The sequence below is a fragment of the Poromitra crassiceps genome (assembly GCF_964638095.1).
Source record: "Poromitra crassiceps genome assembly, chromosome: 29".
NCBI lineage: Eukaryota > Metazoa > Chordata > Actinopteri > Beryciformes > Melamphaidae > Poromitra > Poromitra crassiceps.
In genome coordinates, this window is record NC_139641.1 from 13866509 (window position 1) to 13892953 (window position 26445).

The following is a 26445-nucleotide window of genomic DNA, read 5'->3' on the forward strand; positions in this document are numbered from 1 at the left end:
GACAGACTTCAAAACCGTTTAGTTTTCTGATATACTACTGATGTTCTAATGATACAAAGCTGGTTGAAAATGGGCGGAGTGTTCCTTTAAGCTTTCTCAAAGTACACCAAATTCATGCATTTTACTTTAAAATGTTTAAAAAAATCTCGCGCGGGGGCATGCCCCCGCAACCCCCTAGGGGGTCTGCGGTCCTCCACCACAAATACTCAAAATCCTGTGGGAAACACTGCAATGTCACCATGACACAATCAAAGGGCGGGGGGGACACACACACAGAAAACAATATTCAACAATATTATTCTTTATTTTTCTGCAGCAAATGTTATTACAGGATTTTCCTCAAAGAAAAATAAAGGGAACATCTCAAATGATTTAACAAAGAAAAACACGTGGAAGCCTAGTGTTGCATGTTGCTGCTGAGGACTCCTGACATTGACTCTATTTGGGACCAAGAAAAGACCCAATGAGCGACTCCTCTGGGGCAAAAGGATGGAAGGTGAATCCTGATCCAGTTTGCCCAGAACTATGATCCGAGAAGCCTCGTAACGAGCCGGCCTCCTCCAGCGCCTGACTGCAGCAGAGGAACTATAAGTGCTGTTAGGAAGGAACCCTCTCATCTCCACCAAATACTTCAGATTTGCTTCATGAAGAAAGCTGAAAACGCTCCCGGTTGTCATAAACTGTCAATTGAGCATCTACGCCCCCATTGGACATTTCAATGCGATATTAACCGTGCGTTCACACACCAAGGTGTGGGGGAAAAAAAAAAGCTTCACTTCGCATGTGCAAAATATTCGCCAAAGTCGAAAAATTTCAACTCGAGCGAACGAGCGATGAGGCGGAAAATCGGGTCGTTTCGCGCCGCGAAAATTCGCGTCGCTCGCGCCCGCCCACCCCCGAGGCGAAATCGCAGGTGCTCGCGCGTTTGCATTGACTTTGTACGTAATCTCGTTGCACGGATTTTGAGAAAATCGCCCCGGGGCGGGGGAGCGAGCGCCCGGTAAGACTCAAGCGACTCCCTCTGTTGCCAAACAAACGTTTCCGATGAATTTGCGATGAACAGTGTACTTAAACCAAAAAAACCTGTAATAGAAAGTTACCCATCTACGAATGTTTCCTCGTCAATTATACTGTCGATCTTGTCAACACACTATTGTAGGTAGTAGAACTTAACCCTCTTAACAATAAAAGAAGTAAAGACAGCCAAAAGTATGTTTCGGTAAAACAAACGCAACATTAATCCTTGGCCACTCAAATCACAGAAGATGACAGAACATTTTGACAAAGAGAAAGCGCTTGTTTTGTCAGACAAACAAAGCCGCATTCTTATAAACACACCGTTCGTTTGAGCAACACTTTGCAACGTTCAAGACTTGGAGAGTGATGCTTAATCCTAGGCTTCCTGTGAACACTTCCTGCGTCCGTCATTTCCAAAAACGAAAACATGATCGAAGTCTAACTCAGAATCGACGACTCGGGCCGCAGCCTTTCTGAGACGAAGCGGGGGCGATGATTCGTGAGCTCCGATCCGTGGAGCGGACAGGAGGGCGCGACAAAGGTCTGTGATCCGATCCTCCGTGGGGATAGGGGGCGCTGTGACCGTGGGGTGGGGCCACAATTGGGGACCTGAAAAGAGGTGAGCCGACGACCCGCGGGCTCCTCTCCGTCGTCTCCGTTTAAGCGTGTCTCTCCAACACAAACCCTGAGGAGCTGGCTGAAGTGCTCCACATCCATCCTTTGTCACAAATTGGGGTCGTGACGTCGTGGAAGGTTGCTCTCCTCAAAAGGTCCTATACCTCCAACCACACGGGGGGGAGGCGGAGGGAGAGGCTGAGGTGTTGCCTGACTGTGTTTTTGAAAGGGGTGGGAGGGGCGTCTCCTTCACCCACCCCCCCAACCCAAAGGGTTCCTCTCCCCCAAAGTGGTCTCTCCTCCGCCCATCCTCTCTCAGGGACAGGTGAGGGTGGTGCATAGTGCAGAGATGTGACATGAACATTCACTCCATCAATGCTTCTTTCAGCCAGGGGGGGGGATAAACATTGAAACAGAATATCTATGGTGGGTTCCCCTCCATGCGCACACACACACACACACACACACACACACACACACACACACGCGCGCACACACACACACACATAAACACACATGGGGAGTTGTGGGAGAGTGCTTCCTGCTTCCTCTACCTCCATTCTATCTGAACGTTTTGAGGGTTTTATTTTAGCTGGGCCGACACTGCACTTGTCCCTCTGAGCTGTCGTCGTCGTCGGAACCCTCGGGCCCCACGCCCCGCAGGCCCGTGATGCGGTAGCCCATGTTGAGCAGCATGACCTCCAGCGGGTCGGCGTTCATGCGCCGCTGGTTGGCCTGCGCGGCGCCCTCCATGTCCTCCACCACGCGGCCGTTCTCCATCTCCGTCTGTTTTGTTAAGGTGGATATTAGAAGAATGAGATAGAATTAGCTGTAAGGGTATCCACCTTATTTTTGAATGCCCCACTGTAAAAAATAATTGTGCGTACAAGGTCCGGTTTAACGTGACTTATTGTTGCAGCTTGCCATTTCCTAAATGGTATTCTACTTGATTTGAAAAGATGGCCACCTACACTCAGTCTCTTGTACCCTGGCTGAATGGAACATAACTTGGCCAATAAGTATTTAACATACAAAATAAAACAACCCGTAATATCTTAATTTTATGTAGAATGCAGAGGACATGTAACTGTTTAGTTAAACTTGCATTCCAGGAATATTGTGCTCTTAAGATGACGTTAGTGGCTCGAGTCTGTTTCGTCCTGAAACCCACCCGCTTTGCGGTGGTGGTTTTAGCGTAACCTATGTGGGATTCGAGGCGTAAAGTATGTGCGTTTTAGCGTAACTTATGTGGGATTCGAGGCGTAACCTATGTGGGGTTTGGCGTAACCTATGTGCGATTCGAAATAACGCATCCGAGATAGAAAACGTTATGAATATAGCCACGTTATAAACAACAAACTAATGCTGGTGATCCGTATGGAAACAGTGTTACTCGAAATGGTTAAAAGTTATATCAATTTGGTCATTCAGTGGTGTTTTACTGCCATGTAACATAACTAACTAGTGGCTAATATTAGCCACAGCAGGCGATTACCCATGAATGCACTGCGCTCTTAAAGGGATATTTATCGACGAGATTTTTGCCAAGCTGGACCTGATTAGTGATTTGCTCCGTTCGCCCAGACGGGTGTCAAGCTGTCAGCAACAAGGCTGGGAGGATCACACCGGAAGAAGCACCCATCATGCAGATCAGGCAAAAATGGCCGCCAAAAATAAGGTGGATAGGATGTTCTGCCAGTGTAAACCTTTTTTTTTCACTGGCAAACTGTGCATATAGGGAGGGGCCAGTAGGTTCGCCTTTTTTGTTTTTTAACAGACAACCATGAGAACTAACCATAAGAATGCATCTGGACTAGAGATGTAACGGTAACGGCATCACGATTATCGTGACCAAAATGATCACGGTTATCGTATTATCACGGTATTCATAAAAAAATTATGAAAATGTTCAAAAAGCACTGAGAGACTCACCGAAATAATTTGTATATTTATAGTTTTACATTGAAAACGCAGACCCAAATAGTATTGATACACTCACTGAAATCATTTCTCCAAGGCTGCACGTTTGCATCTGGGAGACTGTTGCCAACTTTGGTTGATGATGCAACAGTATTTACCATGTTTTTCAAAGAACTGTAATCACGGTACCACGGTAATCACGGTTTTAATGATCATGAAAATTTGAAACGGTACGGTTATCGTAAGGAATTTTATCACGGTTATCATTCAAACTGGTTATCGTTACATCCCTAATCTGGACTGTGTGCATTTATTGTCTAGAAATGTGCCTCGAACGTCTGTTTTGTTTGTATCATTTCCTTGATTCATTCTCTTTGTTCTACTTATCCGACACCGGATCTCCCTGTTGATTGTGTCGTTCCTGACGCGTTATTTTGCAGGGAGAAGGCAGAACCGTCCACAAGAGGGAGCCACAGAGTATATCACACGGCCCACATACTGTACAAATATTTCATACTGTACAAATATTTGACAAGTGACATAATCTGGAAGCCTATTTCATTTGGCCTTGGAAATGTACAGACTGCCAGTCTGATATTATTCATGGACATTCCTCTATTTCCTACCTGCGTTATATTTTATTACTCTGATTTAATTTACAGGGCTGCACATGTAAAGCTGCGTTCACACCGACCTATTAAAGTTTTTCGCTGGCATCGAGTTTACATACAAAGTCAATGCAAACGAGCGATTGAGCGTATATTAGCCCGGGAGAAAAATCGCTGGGCGTCCGAGCGGCAGAGACAGAGCGATAGGGAGAAAATTCGCTCGTCGCCCGAGATGAAATATCCCAACTCGAGCTAAATTACGCTGGCATCAGTCGCTCGCTGTTCAACGCTGATTGGCTGCCGTGTGAGAGTGAGTCAAGGATCACACTGGCTTGGAACAAACCGCTGGTTTATTGTGTGGCAACAAACCGCATTGACAGCTGATTGACAGGCTGACAGCTGACATGAAGTGAAGTCTGTACTAATGGGATAGAGCTTGCGTTAGGAGCACGCTGATAGGCTTAGCTTGTAAACAACTACGGTGGCTCGTAGTGGACAAATATCATGACATTGCATAACGTTATAGCCCCCAGATGTCCGTCAATTATTGTGCCTGTTGACGAGCGATTTAAACAGAGGGACAGAGCGATTCCAAAGGGTTGAATCGAGCGACAGAGAGAAAAATAAATATCTCGGTGTGAACACAGCTTAACCGCAATGAAGCAGCTGCTTGTGTTAAATATTATTTTTTGACTTGACTGTTTCGGCCATCTTGGCCCTTTATCAATTCTATTACTCTGAGAGGTTAAGTGTGTAGAGTTCGGCAATATTTTCAGTTGTAAATATTATTAATAAAACAAATGCTAAAATAAAAAAGCAGGGTCTGATTATATTCTAATTTCCTGCTTTTATGGCCACAATTCTAATCTAATGTATCCAGCTGTGTCAGGTTAGTGGTAGAACCTTGCATTGGGGAGAGAACAGAGAATTCCAGTATATCTAACACACTGTTTACTAGGGCTGTGGCGATTCACTTATCTCCCGATTCGATACTATCACGATTCTTGGGTGCCGATTCGATTTATATTGCAATTCTTAAGTATTGCGATTCTACGATTATTGCGATTCGATATTACGATTTATTGCGATTTTTGTTTATTTTTTTCTTTTATTTTTTCAGTTTGTTTGCTTTTTTACACTAGATTAGAACATGGGAAAAGTTGAATCATACACTAGAGACTGTATATTATATATCATGAGTAGGGCTGGGCGACATAGTTAAAAACAGGGGCGGACTGGGATCATAATTCAGGCCGGGCATTAGATACCAAGCAGGCCAGGCCGATATGGGCCGACGCGCGTGAAATTTGGGCCGTTTGAAGGCCAATTTGGGCTGTTTGAAGCCAGATTTGGGCCGTTTGAAGTCCAATTTTACAATGAGATGCACCCACTTTAACCCTGAAGTGTAATTATTACTTCAGACTAACTAATAAAGTAATAAAACCACTAGTAAACCAGTAGACGGCGCCTGGCCTGCTGTTCAGTGAGTGGCCTGACTGCAAGCACCCCAATTTTTTTTTTTTTTGCGATTATCGATTCTGGAATAAAATATTGATTAAAAAAATCGTGACATTAAAAATCGCGATACTTAGGTGAATCGATTTTTTCCCCCACCCCTACTGTTTATTATTGATTGATTGATTGATTTGTTCATGTGAGTGAAGATTGTTTTGTAGTGTTATATAAAATGTGGAACTCAAAGCCAATCTGTGTACAAAGTCCCCAAACCTGTACTGTACTGATAATGACAATAGAGCCATAGGACTACTATAGGTTGAGGCCACGTCTCGTCATAGACAGTCCGCATGTCTGGGAACGCCCACAAAATGTTAAACGGCTGGCGCGCGAGTGGGGTAAAACCCCCCCCTATATCTCATGGGCTGACTCACCAAAAGACGGTGCTGCGGCTCTAAACTACAGGTTTGGGGGTTCTAGAGCAGAACACAAGACGTCTGCTCAGATGTGCGTTTACTGCGGTGGTTAAATCCCCGATCGTGTCTGCCTGGGCTGGGCTATCAGCAAAATTATAACTTTGCTGAATGGATAGAACGGGGGAATTTACCCCACCCTGACCACGCCCCCAGCAAGGCTGAGCCAGCTAAACCAGCGTCTATTGTGGGCGTTCCTAGAGCCTGTATGGGCGTTCCCAGACATGACATCCCAGTCTCTATAGACCAGAACTGTGCCGCGTCTTAAAGCGTCCAGCGCCAAGGCCGCGCCCCTTTTTAGGGGAAACCCACCATAGTAAAAGACGGTACAAGAAGCCAAAACCACTTCAAACAAACTATTTAAAAAGGTTTAATTTGATAGAGATGTGCCAAAGAGTTGCTGTGTTGTTATAGTTTCACTAACAATAAAAAAAAAAACAGGTCTGCGATAGAGTAGGGGTGACACCGTCAATGTGGACGATGCATGTACCCTGGTGGAAACTGGATACAGCGTTCATATAAGGCAAGTACCTCGTGTCGATGTATCTTGCGCATTCTATGGCCGGCCGAGTTGAAATATATCGTCATGTCATGGTGTCTTTGAGTCATATATAAACAAAATTAATTCTGTTCTTTTTCTATAGATTTTTTTGGTACTGCTATTTTACATTGAAGTCAACGCGAGTGGCTTGTGTTGTCCCCTAAAAAGGGGCGCGGCCTTCATGTTTTTCAAATTACCCGGATGTGCTGGTCTGGTCTAGGGATGTTCATCAATTGTCGAAAATCGATAATTGATCGTTAAGGATTGGAATCGATCCTGTGGCATTTGGATCGATTTTGTTATTATTAAAAAAAAAAAAAAATTGGACTAGGTTTGGGTGGAATTGGTTCCTCCTCGCCCCACTCCATTGCACAGCCGACTAACGTGAGGTGGAGCTTCATATAGTCTCTAGTTTTCTGGCTGGGCACGGGCCTTTGTGCCAACAAAACTGTTTTAAACATGGGGAATTCACACCGGCATGCGCCGGGGACAGCAGAGTGTTGGAGAGGAGACACATTGAAATAAAGAGTTCATTGAGGAGAACACGTTGTCTTTCGTATTTTCTGCCATAGGCATTCATTTTGTAAAATATATATATATATATATATATATATATATATATATTAAAAAATATATAAGTATTAATATGATCGATAATCGATAATTGATCGTTAACACGTTCACTGCCATTGGCGAGTCAACTCGTCAAGCAGAAACCAACGGTTGACTGCCAATGGCGAGTCAACTCGTAAAAAAAAAAAAAAAAAAAAATTTGACGGTGGGACGGGGTTGATCTAACCCTTTTACATCTCCTATATAAATATGGGAGCCACCGAACGTGTACAACCCATTCCACCGACCCACTAAGTGGCGACAGTGCTCTCCAGACTAGAAAAAGCCGAGCCAAAACTGCAGGGGAACGCGCGAGGAAACCATTCTCATACTGTAAAATGGATTGGCGAAAACGCTTTCGCTTTCGCGCTGGGGGATAATTTTCACCGATTATCGATTTTGGAAAATTTTCAAAATGAACATCCCTAGTCTATAGACTCTTGAAAATAAAAGAGGACAAGACTGAGTAATAGGCTCAGCAGCATCAGAGGGATCTTTCCAGCTGGCTGCAGTTTGTAAAGGAGTCTCAAACAGTGTGGCAGATAGAGAGGGAATAGCAAAAAGGACAAACACAAAACAACACAAACAGCTGTTCTGGCACAGGGGTAACTGTGGTGATTTTCCCAACCCTGTGCCGAGCCGTTTACCTCTGGCCTGGGGTTCCATAGTCGGACCACGGGGTCGATGCCGCTCGTGGCCAGGAAGCAGTAGCTGGGATGGGGCTGCAGGCAGTTGACGATGGACTCGTCCCCCTGCAGGATCTTCACCAGATTCGTCGTCTCCTTCTCCCAGATGAAGAAGGAGCCGTCGTCTGAGCCGCTCACTATGTACTGGCCTTTGCTGTGGAGCAGAGGAACATGCAGATGTTCAGACCTGGGTCATAACTCTTCTCTGCGTGAAAGACCTGACATTTTAAGGAAAACATATTCACAAGATTTAAGGGTGTTTTGTGCAGCCTATTTTATGGACACCTTAAAGCCCCAATCAGTAAGTTTTCCACTGCGCCCTCTGCGTGCATTAGTATCGATAACGATATCGCCGTTCAAAGTCAACAAAACACAGCGCCAGAAGCTCTATGTACATGTTGTGACATTGGGTACTCAGCACGTGATGAAATAATAATCCATAGTTCCGTGAAACGTCATTTTCGTAGCAAATCTGAATCGAGTTACTTCCTCGTTTTCATGAACACAGCGCTTCCGCTGTACAGCGCATGCGCGCATGCTTTTCTTTTTTCTTTTTTCTTGCTACGGGACGTGACAGACAAACTGCTTAGTCCCAGGGCTGGCCAATGGAGGGCGGTGTGGGATAAATAAAGACGAGGGTCTCCCTATTAACACGTTCACTGCCAATGGCGAGTTGACTCGTCAAAAAAAAATCCAACGGTTGACTGCCAATGACGAGTTGAGACGTCAAAAAAAAAAAAAAAAAAAAATTTGACGGTGCTACGTGGATCAATGCCCCCCACGTCTCCTATAAAAATATTGGAGCCACCGAACGTGTACAACCCATTCCACCGACCCACTAAGTGGCGACAGTGCTCTCCATTCTAGAGGAAGGCAAGCAAAAAGCAGTGTGAGGAAGCCATTCTCATGAAAATGGATTGGCGAAAACGCTTTCGCGCTTGGGAGCTGGCGGTGGGGTTTTGCAAATTTGCATAATAGATTACGGGTGGAACACACTTTGAAACACGCAGCATAAATAAGACCAGAATCGCAAAAGCTTCATCAAAGCTCTCAGAACCCCGCCACGGGGTTTCTTACTAATTTCTTTAGTTTTTCACACTTTTTCACATCAAAAGTTCAGTACTAACAGTAATCTACAGTTTGCTGACGTCACCCAGTACTATCAAATTTCTACCCCATTTCAACCAATCATATCACGACATGGCAGCTGTCAATCAAATCTTCATTTCAGGATAATTTTCTCCTCCAAATGAAGGAGAAAATGGCGCCTAGTGCCTGTCATCTGGCAGAATTCCTATCCCATAAACTAACTACTAACTTGGCCAATTGTATGAAACATGAACAAAAAACTAAAACTATAATGTCTAAGAATGCAAAGAAATGTAACTGGCTCGTTAAAACACGCATTCCAGGAATATCGTATTTACAGGAATAGCGTAAAAGGCGCGCGCTTGAGAGCGTGGTTGTCAGGGGTCGACCCTCGGAGATTCCAGGCGGGCGGGCAGCACCCATGCGTCGGATTGTCCGCTCGCTCCGCACGAAGCAGGTGGCTGCCTGGTACTCCGCGGATCCCACTCGCGTAGCACGACAACACGCTGAATCCCACTCGATTTGGGGGTGGAACACGCCATGATTGGCCAACGCCAAAGCCAGTCGACAGAATTGTCAAATCAAATCATCGACACCCGGCATTGTGCGGCTTGTGGTCCGCCTCTCAACCCTGTCATCTCAGACAAGATTTTTTTTCGAGCCCCCGACGCTCGCGCATTTGCATTCGCCTCCGGTTCACTTCGACTTTAAAGCCCCAATCAGTAACTTTTTCACCTTAATATAACAGCTTTTTAGTCATTGAGGATGGTAGAGTGACTTGTAACAGGGAGAATGTCACCTCTATTGGTCACACACCGCCCTCCAAAGGCCTCTCCTGGGACTAAGCAGTTTGGTGCCTGCGTCCCGGAGCCAAGATGTGTGCATGCGCTGTCTTCATGAAAACAAGGAAGTAACTCGGTGCGGATTTGCTACGAAAATGACGTTTCACGTAACTATGGATTGTTATTTCATCACGTGGTGAGTACCCGATGTCACAACATGTACATAGAGCTTTCTGCCGCTGTGTTTTGTTGACTTTGAACGGCGATAACGATATCGATACTATTGCACGCAGAGGGCGCAGTTTCCCCAATAGCAAAACTTGGAAAAGTTGCTGAATGGGGCTTTAAGGAAATCTGACACTAGACACTATAACAACATTAGCTTTCATGCCAAGTCACTGGGAATCTCCCCCCCCCCCATTTTTTTATTTAACTGTATAGAACTGTATGGTGTCAGTGGCATTAAGGTGGATTTCATATTTTTAAACATAGTAAAATATTTAAAAAATTCCACCATTCACAAAACCTTGCAAATACCTAGAGTATTTATATACAGGGTATTTTCCAATCTACCGTATTCACCTTATTCACCACGCCCACTTTTTCTCTCTTCCGCGTTCGACGCAACGTATTTGTTCTTCCGGGTCAGCGCTAGTTGGCGGCCATTTTCAAAATAAAACGTCAGTATGAATGAAGTTTGGCAACATTCAGAATTAAGCTACACTGCGGCCAACTTCAGTTACATGTTCATAACGTTATTGCTGCGAGGAGCCGATGGCTGTACCCGGTCGGCATTTAACGTTAGTTACAAAAGCACGTCGACAGTGTTTTCTCACTGCGAGTAGCCCAACTACAGGGGGGTTTGACAGATAGCTAGTCCGACCGGTGTCAGCACAGCCAGCGCTCCCGGTCCTCGCTGCTCGTTAAAGATTTCCAATAGGCGTTATTCTGATAAACTGGTCACATATATGTTACGTTCTCACCCGACAAATATTAAAACTTTAAAACAGTTTGGGGTTTTTTAGCTTGAAAACAGCTTTTTGGCAAGTCTAAATGACTGCGGTAGGCGTACTCTACTTCCGTGTTTAAAACCGGAAAGACGATTACGAAATGACGTCATGCAGAAGCGTCCTTGTATGGGCAAAGAATATGGTGAATATTTGTGATCTGCTTATGCATACTGGTACCGGTGTGTGTAATCTCAAGATGAATCTCCTCCAGAGTCACAGCGCTCCTGACTGCCCCCCTAGTGAGGCAGCAGACCACTGGGATCTACTCACCTTCCAAAGAAGTTGGCCTCCTTGATGTCTGTGGTGGTGTTGCAGTGGCCACAGTAGCGATGCTTGTAGTCGAAGCTACGCTCTCTCAACACAATCTCATCTTCAGGGATGGACTCTTTCCTGCTGAACGAATGGAACCGAATGGAGCTGTTTGCCTTTTTATCTTCTGCTGGAGATAACAAAACAAAGCAGTACGTTGTTAGTAGAGCCTGACCGATATATCAGTCCACCGATATTATCGGCCGATAACCGATATATCGGTATCGGCCGATATGTTGGCCGATATGCCGATATTTTTTTATTTTGTATTTTTTAAGTCATAGACAACATGTGTATATTTGATCTTTTTTCTTAATTCAAGTTATATTTTATATTTGTTATATTTGTGTTTTTGTATTTCTAGTTATTTATAATTATTAAATCCCCAGTTAAGTTTACTGGACAATAAAGTTTATTGATAAGCTGTAAAATATCCTGCCTACATTACATATCTCAAGTCATGTCAAGTCATATCTTTGTCAAGTGTTTGATATTTGAGGGATCATTGCAAAAACATTGTGTAATATAATGTGTATATTTAATATAAGAATATCGGCCGATATATCGATATCAGATTTTTTTTACTCCCTAATATCGGTATCGGCCTCAAAAATCGAGTATCGGTCGGGCTCTAGTTGTTAGCATGGGTTCATTCGTAAATATGTACAATTTCACAAAGGGTGCTTGAGATAGTAAAATGGTAAATGGACTGCATTTATATAGCGCTTTTATCCAAAGCGCTTTACAATGTGCCTACATTCACCCATTCACACACTGAAGGCAGCCAGCTGCCACGCAGGGTGCTGGCACAGCCATCGGGAGCAATTCGGGGTTCAGTGTCTTGCCCAAGGACACTTCGACATGCGGAGTGGAGGAGCCTGGGGATCGAACCACCGACCTTCCGATTAGTGGACGACCCGCTCTACCTCCTGAGCCACAGCCGCCCCCCCAGTAGGTCTGGTAATCCTTAAGTCTCGCTGGCCAGCCTCCCCTCCCTACCGTGAGAAGAGTCTGGCGGCGCAGGTCTCCATAGTGGGATTGCGATGGGCGGCGCTTAGCGGCAGTGCCCTTGGAAAATAGTTTCCAACAATCCAACTTGCCATTTTCAGCGTGTAGGTTTCTGCCGTTAGCTTGCTAGCTAGTTAGCGTTGTTGTTTTCACTGAGGCGGCAGGGCACTGTTTACAGCGACACACAGGGAGGGGAGGGAGGGGAAGCCGCTCTGATTGACATGGTCGGAGCCAATGACAGAGCTTGTAGTAAGCGCGGGGAGCAGACATCTGGCAGCGACTGAAACAGTCGCTCCAATGGGAGAGCAGCTGTAGAGCAGGGGAGGGTTTATCCCAGTAGCCTGTTTCCGTGCTCTCACGGAAGGGAGGGGAGGCTGGCCAGTGAGACTAGGTCATCCTGAATAGCAGAAGTGAATATGCTTATTTATCATACCATCGTTGAAACCAATGTTAAAATTTGAGCACTGAAACAGTCCTGTGACAATTGTGTACACATGCATTATATTTCAAAAACCCAATGTAAGCTTTGGCTTTGTGAGCACACCTCTAATAACACAGACAGATTTGACATTTGCCATTTAGTGAGATCCACAGGACGCCATGGCTTCAACTTAATGGAAGTCAAGTGCAAGTCTCCCAAACATTTGTAGAGTTTTGTGTTTTTGTGTGTTTGGATTAAACTGCCTGCTATATTTGTGAAATACTGGACCAGATGTTTCTAGACCTAATGAAGCTTTGGTTTAGGCCGGCAATTCCCAACCTGTGGGCCGGGGGGGGGGGCCCACTGGTGGGCCGCAAAGTTATTGCAAGTAGGCCCGCCAAATCATTGGCAAAACATTATGATCTTTGTAGGGGGAAAAAGTAATTATTATTATTATTATACGAGAATACATTTCTCTATTGTTGAATGATACCGTTCTTTAATTTGTAATCAATAGAGAGCCCCAGGAACGAGTCCAGAAATCATCGATGCTAACAGTCCTGGTTCTTCACAGTTTTCGCCTATGGGATTTTTGAATGGGTTTTTGGCGCGATGCTTCTAATAAGGTCTCTGGGCAACGCTGGCTTAATCAAACGCGAACCAGTGTTTAGTAACATCATCTTCACACACGAGGACCACTTTTATGAGTTTTGAAGCTTTTATGTGCCGTTAAAAGGGTGGCTAGCTAGCAAACGGCTAAATGAGACTACACTTTTGAGTCGATGGTAATCAGTGCACACATCAACAACAGTCCAGGTTGAGTGGAAGCCTATGCGACAGTGTGTAGTTCTGGATTAGCTTAGCTCGAGCTTTTTACTTCTAGGGCTCGCATTTACGCTACAAAACTCATGAAAGTGGTCCTCATGTGTGAAGATTATCCCGCTGAACCTTGGTTCGCGTTTGATTAATCTTGCGTTGCCCACAGACATTATTTGAAGCATCGTGCCAAAAACCCATTCAAAAATCCCATAGACAGAAACAGTGAAGAACCAGGAAGTTCGGGACTTCCGCATTCAGCCTACAAAAATACGTCATCCCTGGGGCTCTCTATTATTTGTTAATTAGCCTATTGCAGACAGCCCCTCGCTTTTGGTTTCTGAGTTCTATGTGGTGCTGATGGACAGCTCCTTGTATCATTAATGCATTATTTGGCCTCTTTACTGTTCACGGTTGGATGTGGGCCGCAAACCTTTCGAGATTTTCAAGCGGGCCATGAGGCGGAAAAGGTTGGGAATCGCGGGTTTGGGTATTTCATACACACAGAAAAGTACACCGACTTTGAGTAGCCTTGAGTTCAAAATGAGTTCCGTCAAAGGGTGGCAGTTGCGGTGTGTGCTAGAGCTGTCACTTTTTCCCAAAATAAAGTTCGAACAAACTTTAATTGCCCGCAAAATGTTGGAATATATTAGAACATTGGTTAATTAAAAAAATAAATAATTGCAGGACAGGCCAGGCCACCGGGCATCGGCCCGACGTGCCCGATTGTGCAGTCCGCGCCTGCCGGTTACATCGTATAAATATATATAATATAATATTAAATATTAAAAGAATATAAAAAAACAAAATCCTCAGCTGTCCTCATGGTCCAGTCAGTCAGCTCCTCTCCGCTGCTGTGTTAGCTTGGACGCTCACAGTCACAACACTGCCTCACAAACTTGGCTGCATCCAACTCGAGACAACTTTTCAGACCCTCCTGGAGACAATCTTTCTCAGAAGAGACTAACGCGACAAATCTGGAGACTTTTTCTGACATGGGATTAACATTACCAGCAAGCAGCACTAAGCAGGCAATGATGATAGCTAGGTAAGTCCCGCTAGCATCGATGCTTATGCTGCCTACACACTAGAGGATTTTCAAATCTTAACCGATTTTAAAAACATGAGAGACCACAGACATAAGGACAATTTCATCAGATTTTAACATTAAAATCGCACACACTAGACGATTGGGTCAGACTGCGAGACCACACACCAGCCGTTTGAAGTACCAACTCACAGCGATTCCAGCAACTAGATTGTTGTTCATATCCCACAAAACCGCAATATTTTCCCACAGACAACAGCAGATGGCTCTCGAAACATGCACCAAGCGGCGGGTCCACTTCAAGCAGGCGGACACGCTCGCAAAATCAGCTAAAACAACGTCCTGTCTGAGAGCTCATATTACAGCATATCCACTCCCTTGAAGCAAACAAACCGCTCCGCTCGGCACATGTTTGGAGAGCCATCCGCCGCTGTCCACCCTGTTTTAAGCTGTGAGGATGCTGCGGAGAGAGGAGCTACATGGCACTACTGTTGCTCGTTTGTTGTGAGCGCTGCAGTAACATCCGGGTATGACGCGTCGACGCGTCTCTCGTCTGCTCGCTCTCTCATTGGCTATTGCGGGTTCCGTCGGGAGACAGCCATCGTAAATATCAAACATGTTTGATATGCCCGATTCGAGATCGGGCCGGCTCCGATTCAATCAATAATTTATTGACACCAGACACTTGACAATTATTTTGACAAGAAATCGGTTGAGACTAGCCTCGAATCGGGCCACGCCCCCCCCCCCCCCCCCCCCCAATCGGGCATTACATCGGGCCTTTTATCCTCTAGTGTGTGGGAAGCATTAGTTAGAAAACAATGTTGTTGTTTTGTTTTTTAATTAAAAAATAATAATATTATATTATAATTATTAATTCGAACGTGTCAATTACATTCGAACATGCCACAAGTTAAATTCGAATTTCGAATCAAAAGTGACAGCTCTAGTGTGTGCGCATGTTTATGTCAAGATCAACCTGTGTTGAACAGAATGAGGGGGCCACACTGCCTGTCAAACCAAGCACTGTTTCACCATCACCCACCCGATTCGGTCTTGGAGAAGAGAGCCGCCTTGATGTCTTTATCCAGGGAGTCGCAGGCGCTGCTGTGCGCCTGCTCCGGGAACTTCCCTTTGAAGTCGTCCAGACACTCCAGCGCTTCAGACACGTACTTCAGCTCAAACAAGCAGCGCGCCAGACGGAAGTGCGCCTTCAGATGCGCGGGGTTGAGGGTCAGCGCCTTCAGGCAGTCCCTGAGGGCGTCGTAATGGTCCCCGTCCCTAGTAGGGATCACAGACAAACACAAGCACTTTGAGAGCTCCACGGGTAGCAGGGGTGGGCAATTATTTTTCATGGGGGGGGCCACATGAGAAACCCAGATTGTTGTCGGGGGCCGAACAAATATTGTCATGCCGCAACCCAGGAACTTTGATGATAGAGAGGACCACAAGAAAATGTCTTTGCTACCAGAGGGCCAGATTTTGCTGAGGGTTGGGGGCCGAACAGCGCCGGCGCAGAAGAATTTGGGGCATTTGAAGCCAGGTTTAGAGGAATAACTAATTTTAAATGAACAGTTGTGATGTCATCATTCAGTCTTAAACACCAATATTTGATCCTTTTCTCACTCACTCCTATGTCACCACCTGCTCTCCCTGCAGGGCTTGAAATTAACTTTTTTGACCACCTGCCAACAATATGGCTGCTAGATTTTAAAGTTACCAGCCAATTAGAATTTCCACAAGCCGAAATGTTTTTCTTGAAATAAACCAGAATATGAGTGGGTTCATTTAAGCATAAGTATCAGTAAGTGGCCCGGGATTCTCAAAGCCTGTGTTGAGGGTCACACGAACAAAAATGCACTCTTGAAGCTAAAAAAAATCCAAAACCAACAAGTTAATTATTTTTTACTTCAATGTAGAACAGTAATTTCTTACACATGAGATTACTTTTAGCCTTTTAGTCATGAAGATTATTGAAAGATATTCCATATTCCAGACTGAAATGTTATAACAGACCAGAATGGCATGAACATTTGGACACTTATTCAGCGGTATCTTGCATGTTGCATGTGGCCCGCAGGTCTGATGTATAGCCTTGGAGAGCATTATGAAACAGGCAAATCTCTGCTGTGGTCAAAACGTTCGGAGTGGAGATGAGGCCTACCACTTTCGCTTCATGTAGGCCGCGGCCCGGTTCCCGTACAGCATGGCGTTGCGGCCGGCCTGATGGATGCTGAGACTATAGAGCTGGATGGCTTGAGTCCACTGCTGGCGTGCAAACGCATCGTTAGCCTGCTGCTTGATCCTCTCCAGGTGAGGGGGGAGCTCCGCAGCAGAACTACAAGAAAGAGAAGAGAGCGGAGGAACGGACGGATGGATCACTCCGTCTATGCCAGCGGAAACCTCGCTACAGTCAGTTTGTGGGTAAAAGCAGGGTGAAAAAAGACAGTTATTACCTAGAGAAGATCTTGCTTTCGGCTAACCGAAGGTGGCTGGCTGGCAGGTGGATTCCATTTGATACTCCGTTGGTTGTCTTTCCATTCTGCACATCTTTTGGCACATCAAAGTTCCAGAAACCATCAAGAGATATACACATGCATCATTCATCCTCTATGTACGTATGTCAAAGTGGGGTGCCATAGAGACACTGCATGAAATAGGCCACGCCCATCATGGGGGAAAAGCTCCGTTCGTTGCCACACCAGCATCATTTTCCTTGAATTAAACGTAGCTAAAAGCTGTTGTGTGGTGGGGCTGCGCAGACAACAAATCGTCGCTGTTGTGCCAGGACCTCGAGTGTCACTTTTTTACTTTTTGTCATAAATCAGTGCCATTGGTCACCCTTCACGTCTCTGTGTGGTTTTTTACCAAATGCAACCAATGGAAAAGCATTAAAACGAGCTTGTGAGTAAATCTCGTAACGCCATTCGCCCTCAATCTGTCAGTCAAACCTCGAAATTTGTCCCCTACCTCCGTCTGTACCCCCCCCCCCCCCACGCAGGACAGTAAACCCGGAAAAGTCACACGGCAGACGTGCTGTGTATGTGTATTTCTCTTATCGTTTTGAGTAATCCTGACTTCCTCTGACGTTAACAGATCAATACAATGTTTTCCAGTTATTCCTAGGCTGCAAACTTGTTTTAACATGCAAATCGGAGTGGTTTCTGAAGAGAATAAAGTAACGTTAACGCTACGTTATGTCACACTGTTCTCATCCCAATGCCCAGCCCCAAGCCCCCACCTCGGCCATGAGAGGCGAGGAGGGCTGCTGTTGCTCCTGCGCGCGCCCCCGCGGCCCGGAGCTTGGGGGCTCGTGCATGAGCATACGACTCTCTCCCGCCTGACTGGCCGGGAGAGAGTGCTTCCAAGTCGGACTGATAATATAAACAACATCATTTGAGCTTATCCAGGTAAGATATTAATAAAGTAATGACACATTCAGCGGGAAACTAACTATAATTATGACACAGTTGACAGGTGCCAACTTTGACGACGTTTGGTTCAGTATTTTAAGAGCAAACAGGTTTTTTTTAACTTCCTGAAAAGTTGCTGTTTTGGAGATTCGAGGTCCTGGCGCGACAGCGACGAAATGTTAAAAAAATCGCCAGTTAAAAGTTTTTTTGTACTCCTGAGCAAAACAAGGAAGCCATTGAGGATTGGCGAGAAGAAAAATGTGGATCTAGCTGTCAAGGGAGTAAGTTGGAGTAGTCATCTTCCGTATATACGATCTTTTTGTGCAACACGCAACCATGCACGTGACATAGGAGAACGCCAGGATTGGAGGGGGGGGGGGTTTCTGTTTTCCCCCCGTCTTGGGCGTGGCTTCTGAATGATGACGCGTTACGCAGTGTCTCTATGCAAGTAAGCTGTGTTTATGTAGATGGAACATTCCTACCTGCTGGTGATTGGCACTTCTTTGGAAGCAAGAAGGTATATGGCCTCTGTTTGAAAGTCAAGTCAAATAGATACACCTGGAGGACAGAGATGAGCAAACACACCAGCACAACGTTGGACCAGATGTTAAGCGAGAATTCCATTGTGTTCCTATTGTTTAAAGAAGCATTATTACTAGGGCTGGGTTCAAAAAATCGATTCTCCGATTTTTAATTGATTTTCATTTTAATCCTCGATTATCGATTCATATGTCCAGAGATCGATTTTTTTTATTATTATTATTATTTATTTTTTTAATAAACAGGCTAAAATATTATGCGGTAGTTGAAACAGTTTCAAGTTGACGTTTATTTATGTTTGTAGTTGAAACAAAAACATAAATACTGTAGGCACATGCATGGAAATGTTTGATCATTAATATCTACTTTTAGAAATTATATAGGCTGAAATCAAATCACTGTGCATAATTGTGAAAGTGTCTTTATTGACAGATGAAAAGGCTGTTATTTACCTTTTGTCACCACCTGGTGAGTAAATATATGTGTAACTAAAACCATTAAAATTAACAACAGGCCTGCAACTTTTTTCCCATGTATCTACTTGGCTGGTTGGGAACCCCTGTGTTACATAACTGGACAGTCATGTAATTCAGGGTACAGCTCAAAAAACACATTTTGGTATCACTAACCAAACCAATATTGAAATTGATCGAATCGAATCGAATCGAATCGAAATTAATTGATTCGCAACCTTGTGAATCGGAATCGAATCGATTCTTGAAATTTAAACCAATACCCAGCTCTAATTATTACCTGTTCTCCACCCATGTTGACGAGCAGCTCGGTGCCGTCAGGGCTGAAGGTGACGTAGGTGGCCACCAGGACCCTCAGGCGGTTATTGTAGTCTGGGAGTTTCACTGGCAGATGCCCTGAAAGTAGAGGGGACCAAACAAAAGGGTGATATTCCAACCAAATCCACGAGTCACTTTCCTGAAAACGGTACATTTCACGATGCTGCGTACAATAGACCTTATTCGATGACCCCGGACGGCGGCATATTGTTGACAAACCGCAGCCGTAACGTAGTCTGGCCGAGCGTATACAGCAACAGTTATGGCTTCGTCAATGCGAAGTGGTGAAAAAATAAGTTTGGTCGGAGGTGCGGACCCCTATAAAAAACTGACTTAAGTGTCCACCTAGCGTCTTTTCCTCAGGTCCAGCGTCTTTTTTCAGTTGTTTCCAATGGGGGGAGAGCGTATGCGAGCGCACACGGACGTGTAGAGAAAGTGCGCAGCGCCCAGCGTCTATTTTCGGCGTTTTTGTGTGCCCGACTCCCAGCGCTCCCAGCGCTTCAAGCTGAAAATATTTTAACTTTTCAGAAAGACGCTGGTGTCGGCTGCTCCTTTTCTGGTAACTAATCATATGGAAAAACTATCGCAACAGAGACAGAACGGCTCAATTGTGGGAGCAGATCGGCTAGACACTTAATATTTCTGGTGAGTGTTGTGCTTACTGCTTTTAATTGCGTAGCCTACCTGTGTTATTAGCTTGCTAGCTGTCAGCTATCAAGCTGAACTAATGTTACTTGCAGACTGCTTCCTTGTATATTGTGCGCTGGGATCAGCGTTCCCCAGCGCACTCCCAGCGTTTAACGTCGGAAAAAGACGCTAGGTGGACACAGGCCCTTATAGAGTAAATATAACTCATTATATTGCCAGGTATAACGTACTGGACATTGTGAATACAGTATTGGCATAGCTAGGCTACACGTCTCAGGAGCTGAAGGCTTTCAAATCCCTTGAGACCTACCGTTATAACTATTTCATCTGTGGCAATTGGTCTGACATTTTTACTTTTGTGCCACCAACGACATCATCATCATCAAACATTGTCGTGACAGCAAAGGTAAATAACCGTAACGTTAAATGTTTGTTTGATGTGACGCTTGCTTGCAGGAGCCCAGTGTTTGCTACTAACGTTAGCCTCTAGTCTCTTTCCCTTCACGTTTGTGGACAGTAGCTAACACCCGGGCTTTTATTGCTGCTGTTACTACAGCCGTGTATTATTACACAGCACACTATCGCTGTTGTGAAATAGCTCCTGACGCAGTAAAAACGGCATTAAATAGGCTAGTAAGTAACGTTAGCTAGCGTCCTAAGTCACTTTTAAACAGCGCGCTGCGGAATGTCAACAACATGGCGGCGGTGGGCGTGCCCGCACGTGAGTGACGTCAATCAAATAAGGTCTATACAGTTAGATGGAGTACATTTCAGACAATACAGCCACATATATGTACCTGCAACATAATACTGCCCAGCTCCATCTGGGATGGGCTTCTGCCGGTCACAGAAGGTGTGCACCGCTGCAGACGTGCTCTGACTCAGAGACTTCCTGCATGAGGTGTAAGGAGGAAAACATGTACCATCATTAAAGTCCAGCTGAACCCAAAAATGACTTTTTCTTTCCTTTTAGTTCAAATACCTGGGTATGCAGTCACAAAAATCACAAAAATATAATTTCTTTCGTTTTTCACACTTTTTCACATCAAAAGTTCATTTTTCAAGATTTCATTGATAACGGTAATCTACGGTTTGCTGACGGCACCTGGTGCTATCAGATTTCTACCCCATTTCAACCAATCATATCACGACATGGCAGCTGTCAATCAAATCTTCATTTCAGGATATTTTTCTCTTCCAAATGAAGTAGAAAAAATGGCGCCTAGTGCCTGTCATCTGGCAGAATTCCTATCCCATAAACTAACTACCGTAAATTCCGGACTATAAGACGCACCGGTGTATAAGCCGCGGGACCAAAATTGACTATTTTTTTCTTCTATAAGCCGCACCGGACTATAAGCCGCGGGTGTTTTGATGTTTAATTACCATATGAAAGGGTTCGTGCACAGAGAGGAATGTCGGGAAAGAGATCGCTGTTTGGGGAAGCTCCCATTTATTAACATTTCAACAAAACAAAACAAAAGTCAGGTCACTAATCCCCAGACAAAATCACACAACAATAGGCTACCGTATATGTGCAGCAAACCTGTAACCAGAGAAGTCAAGTCACTAATCCTCGTCTTCCTCTTCTTCCTGCGTACTGAAACCACCAAAGTCCTCATCTTCAGTGTCGGAAACGAACAGGTTCAGGGTGGCTTCGTCAACCACTCTCCTCTCTCCTTCAGGTGCCATGGCACGAGTCCGATACCTCACGAGTCCGACACCTCACGAGTCCGAAAAAAGAGGCTAACTTCCCCCAGACCCTAACCCAAAACCTAACCTCTCCCACCCCCACGCCTAAACCTAACATCCCCCAGACCCTAACCCAAAACCTAACCTCTCCCACCCCCACGCCTAAACCTAACCTCCCCCAGACCCTAACCCAAAACCATGAGGTGTCGGACTCGTGAGGTATCGGACTCGTGAGGTATCGGACTAGGGGGCAGTCCCCGTGGCGTCATCCTCTTCATCCCGCAGCAGTCCAGCGTTTTGGAACCCGTTGGTAATTGTGGATGTTTTCACACTCCTATAATATTCCGTGATCTTCCTTTGTGTGAATTCGCCGAAGTTTGTGATTTTCTCCTGATAGTCGGGAGGGAGTTGTTCAGTAGTTCTCCCCCGGACGGACAGTCCCTTTTGCCCAGGTTACGCGCGGCTGCTCTGTTTGATCGGCGGCTGCTCTCTTTTAATGCGAGATTGACTGCTTTCAACTTGAAAGCTGCCTCGTGTGAATTTCTGCGTACCTTCCCCATGGTAAGTGAGAGTGTTGCTTCTACTGCTCGTCTTGTTGTGAATATTCCTTGATCTTCCTTTGTGTGAATTCGCCGAAGTTTGTGATTTTCTCCTGGTAGTCGGGGGAGGGAGTTGTTGCCCGAGTGGCCGTTTGCTTACCGTAATTACCATATGTAAGTGGTCACGCACAGAGGGGATTGTCGGGAAGAGATGGCTGTTTGAGGAAGCTCCCATTTACCGTATTACAACATTTCAACAAAACAACATAACACAACACCACCGTTGTTTATTTTTACAGTGCACACAGTGTCCGCGGTGTGGTGAAAAGAGGGCAAGAGAGGAAATTAAAACAGAAGTGGATTTATAGTTAGAAAGAGTGCTAAAAAAGAGAGATTTTTTTTTTTTTTTTTTTTTTTTTCTGAAAAAATCCATAGATAAGACGCACCGTTATATAAGCCGCAGGGGCCAAAAAACGGGAAAAAAGCCGCGGCTTATAGTCCGGAATTTACGGTACTAACTTGGCCAATTGTTAGAAACATGAACAAAAACCAAAAACTATAATCTCTAAGAATGCAAAGAAATGTAACTGGCTCGTTAAAACGCGCCTTCCAGGAATATCGTATTTACAGAAATAGCGTTAAATGGCGCGCGCTTGAGTGTGCGTGGTAGTCAGGGGTCGCCCGTCGGAGATTTCAGGCGAGGGCGGGCAGCACCCATGCATCGGATTGTCCGCTCGCTCCGCACGAAGCAAGGTGGCTGCCTGGCACTCCGCGGATCCCACTCGCGTAGCACGACAACACGCTGAATCCCACTGGATTTGGGGGTGGTGGAACACGCCATGATTGACCAATGCCAAAGCCAGTCGACAGAATTGTCAAATCAAATCATCGACACCGTATATGGTCCGCCGCCTCTCAATTTGTTTTCAGTCTCCGACGCTCGCGCTGGTGCATTCGTCTCCGGTTCACTTCGACTTTAAACTCAGCTACGTGTATGGCAAAACCTGGATAGGAGGATGCAGAATATTCAAGTGAACCCCCATAAGCTGCTAGACGAAAATTAGACATGACTTTTGGTCAAGCACTTCAATGTTCTCATATTAAAATAAGCAGCAAGGACCGACCTGTAGTTGTGGATCATCCGGATGTCGTAGAGGCGCACAAAGGGCCCGTTGGCCCCAACTGCCAGGTAGTTGTTGTCTCGTGGGTTGACGGCGAGACACTTGGCCTCGACCAGCTGACCGCAGAACTCAGTCAGGTCGATCAGCACCTCAGAGCGTTTGCTGCTCTCCCTCAAGTCATACTGCCTGTAGGGGACCAAGACGGAGGTGAAGGTATTACGCTACGTTCACACAGACACAGGGAACCTACGCCTCGCCTTGCCTCAACCCACGCCTACGCCTGCAGACCTTGAGCTGGGCGTGAACCGATCACACCGCACGCCTTTGCACGCTGAACCTGGAGCCGAGTCACAAGCGCCTCTCCTCTCTCCCGGCTGTATTTTTTCACCTGTGGTCCCGAATTATCATGTGTAGGTAAAATAAATCGGATATATTTAATGTTCTATTGATGCTGGATATGTATAACCAGGTCTGACTATAGTCAGACTTTTTAGAGAGGTAATCTTGCAAGAATATGTGCTGGCACAACAACATTGTCCATCTTGCTTCTTCGGTCGCTATTCTCCCTCCGGAAGATTTGTTTGCAGACATGGAGAAAGCCCCACGTGATAGCCACCCGTCAATCTCTCTCTCTCTCTCTCTGCTCAACACTGTTGTAGTAACTCCATTTTATTTTGAAATTCAGTTGACTTTGCCATTTCCCACGGATATTGTCGCGTTTTTCTTTCATGGCTCGACAGAAGAAGCCTGCCTGCACGCCTAGTCGGCTTGAAAATAGAACTCACGCCTAAACGATAAAATCGGCAAGGCACAGGCAAGGCGTGGGTACACGCAGGGTTCACGCTCAGGCGCCCGGTGTACACAGCCTCGTTGACTAAAACGGACGCCTATTTAAAAGCGTGGGTAAAGGCAAGGCGTAGGCAAGGCTTGGGTGCCGTGTGTGAACGAAGCCTAAGGTGGGAAATGGCGAAGTCAACTGAATTTCAAAATAAAATGGTGTTACTACAACAGTGTTGAGCAGAGAGAGAGAGAGAGAGTGATTGACGGGTGGCTATCACGTGGGGCTTTCTCCCCGTCGGTAAACAAATATTCAGGAGAGAGAATAGCGACCGAAGAAGCAAGATGGACAATGAAAAGTTAATCCACTTAGCGTTAGTACAACAGCATCCAGTTCTCTATGACAACAGTGACCCAAGAAGGAGACCTGGTTATACATATCCAGCATCAATAGCACATTAAATATATCAGATTTATTTGACCTACCCATGATAATTCGGGACCACACGTGACAAAAAAAAACACTCGGGAGAGGAGAGGCGCTTGTGACTCGGCTCAGGTTCAGCGTGGAATAGGCGTCCAGCAGTGTGATCGCAAAAGCGTGTGATAGGTTCACGCCCAGCTCAAGGTCTTTAGGCGTAGGTGTGGGTTAAGGCGTGGCGTAGGTGCCCTGTGTGAACCAAGCGTTAAGAGTGGACTACTACCACACAGACGCATGACATGTTTCGGGCTTCTAAGCCAGTGGTTCTCAAATGGGGGTCCGTGGCACTTTGCCAGGGGGTCCGCGAAAAGTTTTCAGGTAAAAAAATAATAATAATAATTAATTTATTAAAAAATAAAATGCTACATGTTACTTATTCCTTCTCAAACTACTTCCTACATGGTGCTAGTCTATCAAAATATCTTGGCTGTCATTGATTGTGTTGCATAGTGGTTTTCTGTACTGTTGACAAATTGTGATATTGTAAGTCGCTTTGGACAAAACAAAAGCGTCTGCTAAATGACGTAATGTAAATGTAATGTAATAAAAAAAGATATATATATTTTTTGCAAAATCTTCATAGTTCAACGAAAATAGTTTATGCTTTCAATCTAAAATGGTTCATGGATTACATTCCAATAACAAACCTATCAAATTAAAAGTCAAGCACGTTACCGTGGAAACAATTAAGCTTAGCCCAAAATCACAAATCAGAATGAGGGGGGTCCCGGGATATATTTTCTATCTTGTAAGGGGTCCTTGGCTGAAAAACATTTGAGAACCTCTGTTCTAAGCGATACAAAACAAGGTAACGCCATTTTTGATCCCCCCGCCCGAGTTCGGACCTGATGATGCCATCCTCCGCAGCGCTCCAGAAGGTGTTGGGCCACATGGGCGCCGTCGCGATGCGTTTGACTCTGTTGGTGTGATCGGAGAACATGTGGATGGTTTCCTTGACCGTCAGGTCGTGCACGTGGACCTTTGTGTCCGCCGCGCCCGTCACCAGAATTCTGTCGCCGGAGTGCGGGAGGAACTGTATGGATCAGACACATGCACGAGGATAAAGGGACGAGTAGAAAGTGCACTTATTTTCTATTTGAGAAGATTCCAGAGGGCTTTGCTGCCGACCACTCAGCCGGCGTCTTACCTTCACAGAGAAGATGTTCGCTGCATGCCCCGTGTGCATAGTGGTAAGCTTCTTGTGTTTGAATGGATCCCAGATGATGGCGTGTTGATCATCAGAGCCCGAGGCCAGTAGGCTGAATATAAATACAATGACCAGGATCAGTAAAGAGGCTCTTTAAAGCAGCGACGAGCAAGGTTTTCGATTGTTATTAAACAGTATAATTATAATATTGATGCATCACATCTTACCTATAATCGTAGCTGAGACCAAAGCCGTGTGAATCGGAGATTGCTCTCTTGATGATTATAGAGTCTGTGTCCGTCTACCGGCGGGCCGGATAGACCAGGAAGTGAAACAAAACGGTTTACGGCAGCTGCCTGCCTTCAACCGTTTCGCTCTGCCTAGCAACAGACCATAAACACGGAGAACGCCATGCAGGGGCTTGCTACTCTCGCGAACATCTCTCGTTATATTCTAACAGTTTGTTTGGAAGTCATTTTGCTATTTTGTGGTTATGGCCGAAGTGGCTGCCGCAAACCGTTTCATTTCACTTCCTGATCTGCCCCGGCCGCAGACAGACTAACACTGGCCGATTCACTCGGGGTTCAAGCGAGACTACTCGGCGTTGGTCTCGTCTACTATTAGAGGTAAGATGTGATGCATCGATATTAAATTTAGACTGTTTAATAACAATCGAAAATCTTGCTCGTAGCTGCTTTAATGTTTAATAGTGTAACATTATGTAAAGATGTGCAATAGTCAACTCATTGAATGCACTTGCTTCATCATTTTATTTTATAAATTGCAGTAATAACCTATGGACCTCGAATAGGATTTCTTATCCAAGAGCATTTTTTCTTCTTCTTTTCCCATTAATGTTATCTGGTCAGATATAACCCAACTAGTG

General features: G+C 45.3%; 1 protein-coding gene across 2 annotated transcripts in view; it reads right to left on the minus strand.

Annotated features, from left to right (window-relative positions):
* Positions 1 to 320: 320 nt before the first annotated feature.
* The window catches only part of wdtc1 (WD and tetratricopeptide repeats 1), a 30107-nt gene continuing 3982 nt past the window's right edge, over positions 321 to 26445 (minus strand). Inside the window, exons 5-16 of one of the 2 annotated variants that reach the window (XM_083662584.1) lie at positions 25560 to 25671; positions 25258 to 25445; positions 23158 to 23340; positions 20600 to 20694; positions 19117 to 19232; positions 18306 to 18381; positions 16867 to 16960; positions 16575 to 16748; positions 15456 to 15691; positions 11079 to 11244; positions 7889 to 8081; positions 321 to 2418 (exon numbers count right to left, since the gene is read on the minus strand). In XM_083662584.1, the coding sequence (XP_083518710.1) occupies positions 2221 to 2418; positions 7889 to 8081; positions 11079 to 11244; positions 15456 to 15691; positions 16575 to 16748; positions 16867 to 16960; positions 18306 to 18381; positions 19117 to 19232; positions 20600 to 20694; positions 23158 to 23340; positions 25258 to 25445; positions 25560 to 25671 (1831 nt within the window). In that variant the 3' untranslated portion in view covers positions 321 to 2220. Of the gene's footprint in view, positions 2419 to 7888; positions 8082 to 11078; positions 11248 to 15455; positions 15692 to 16574; positions 16749 to 16866; positions 16961 to 18305; positions 18382 to 19116; positions 19233 to 20599; positions 20695 to 23157; positions 23341 to 25257; positions 25446 to 25559; positions 25672 to 26445 lie in introns of both variants that reach the window. The other variant, XM_083662583.1, reaches the window with a different exon arrangement.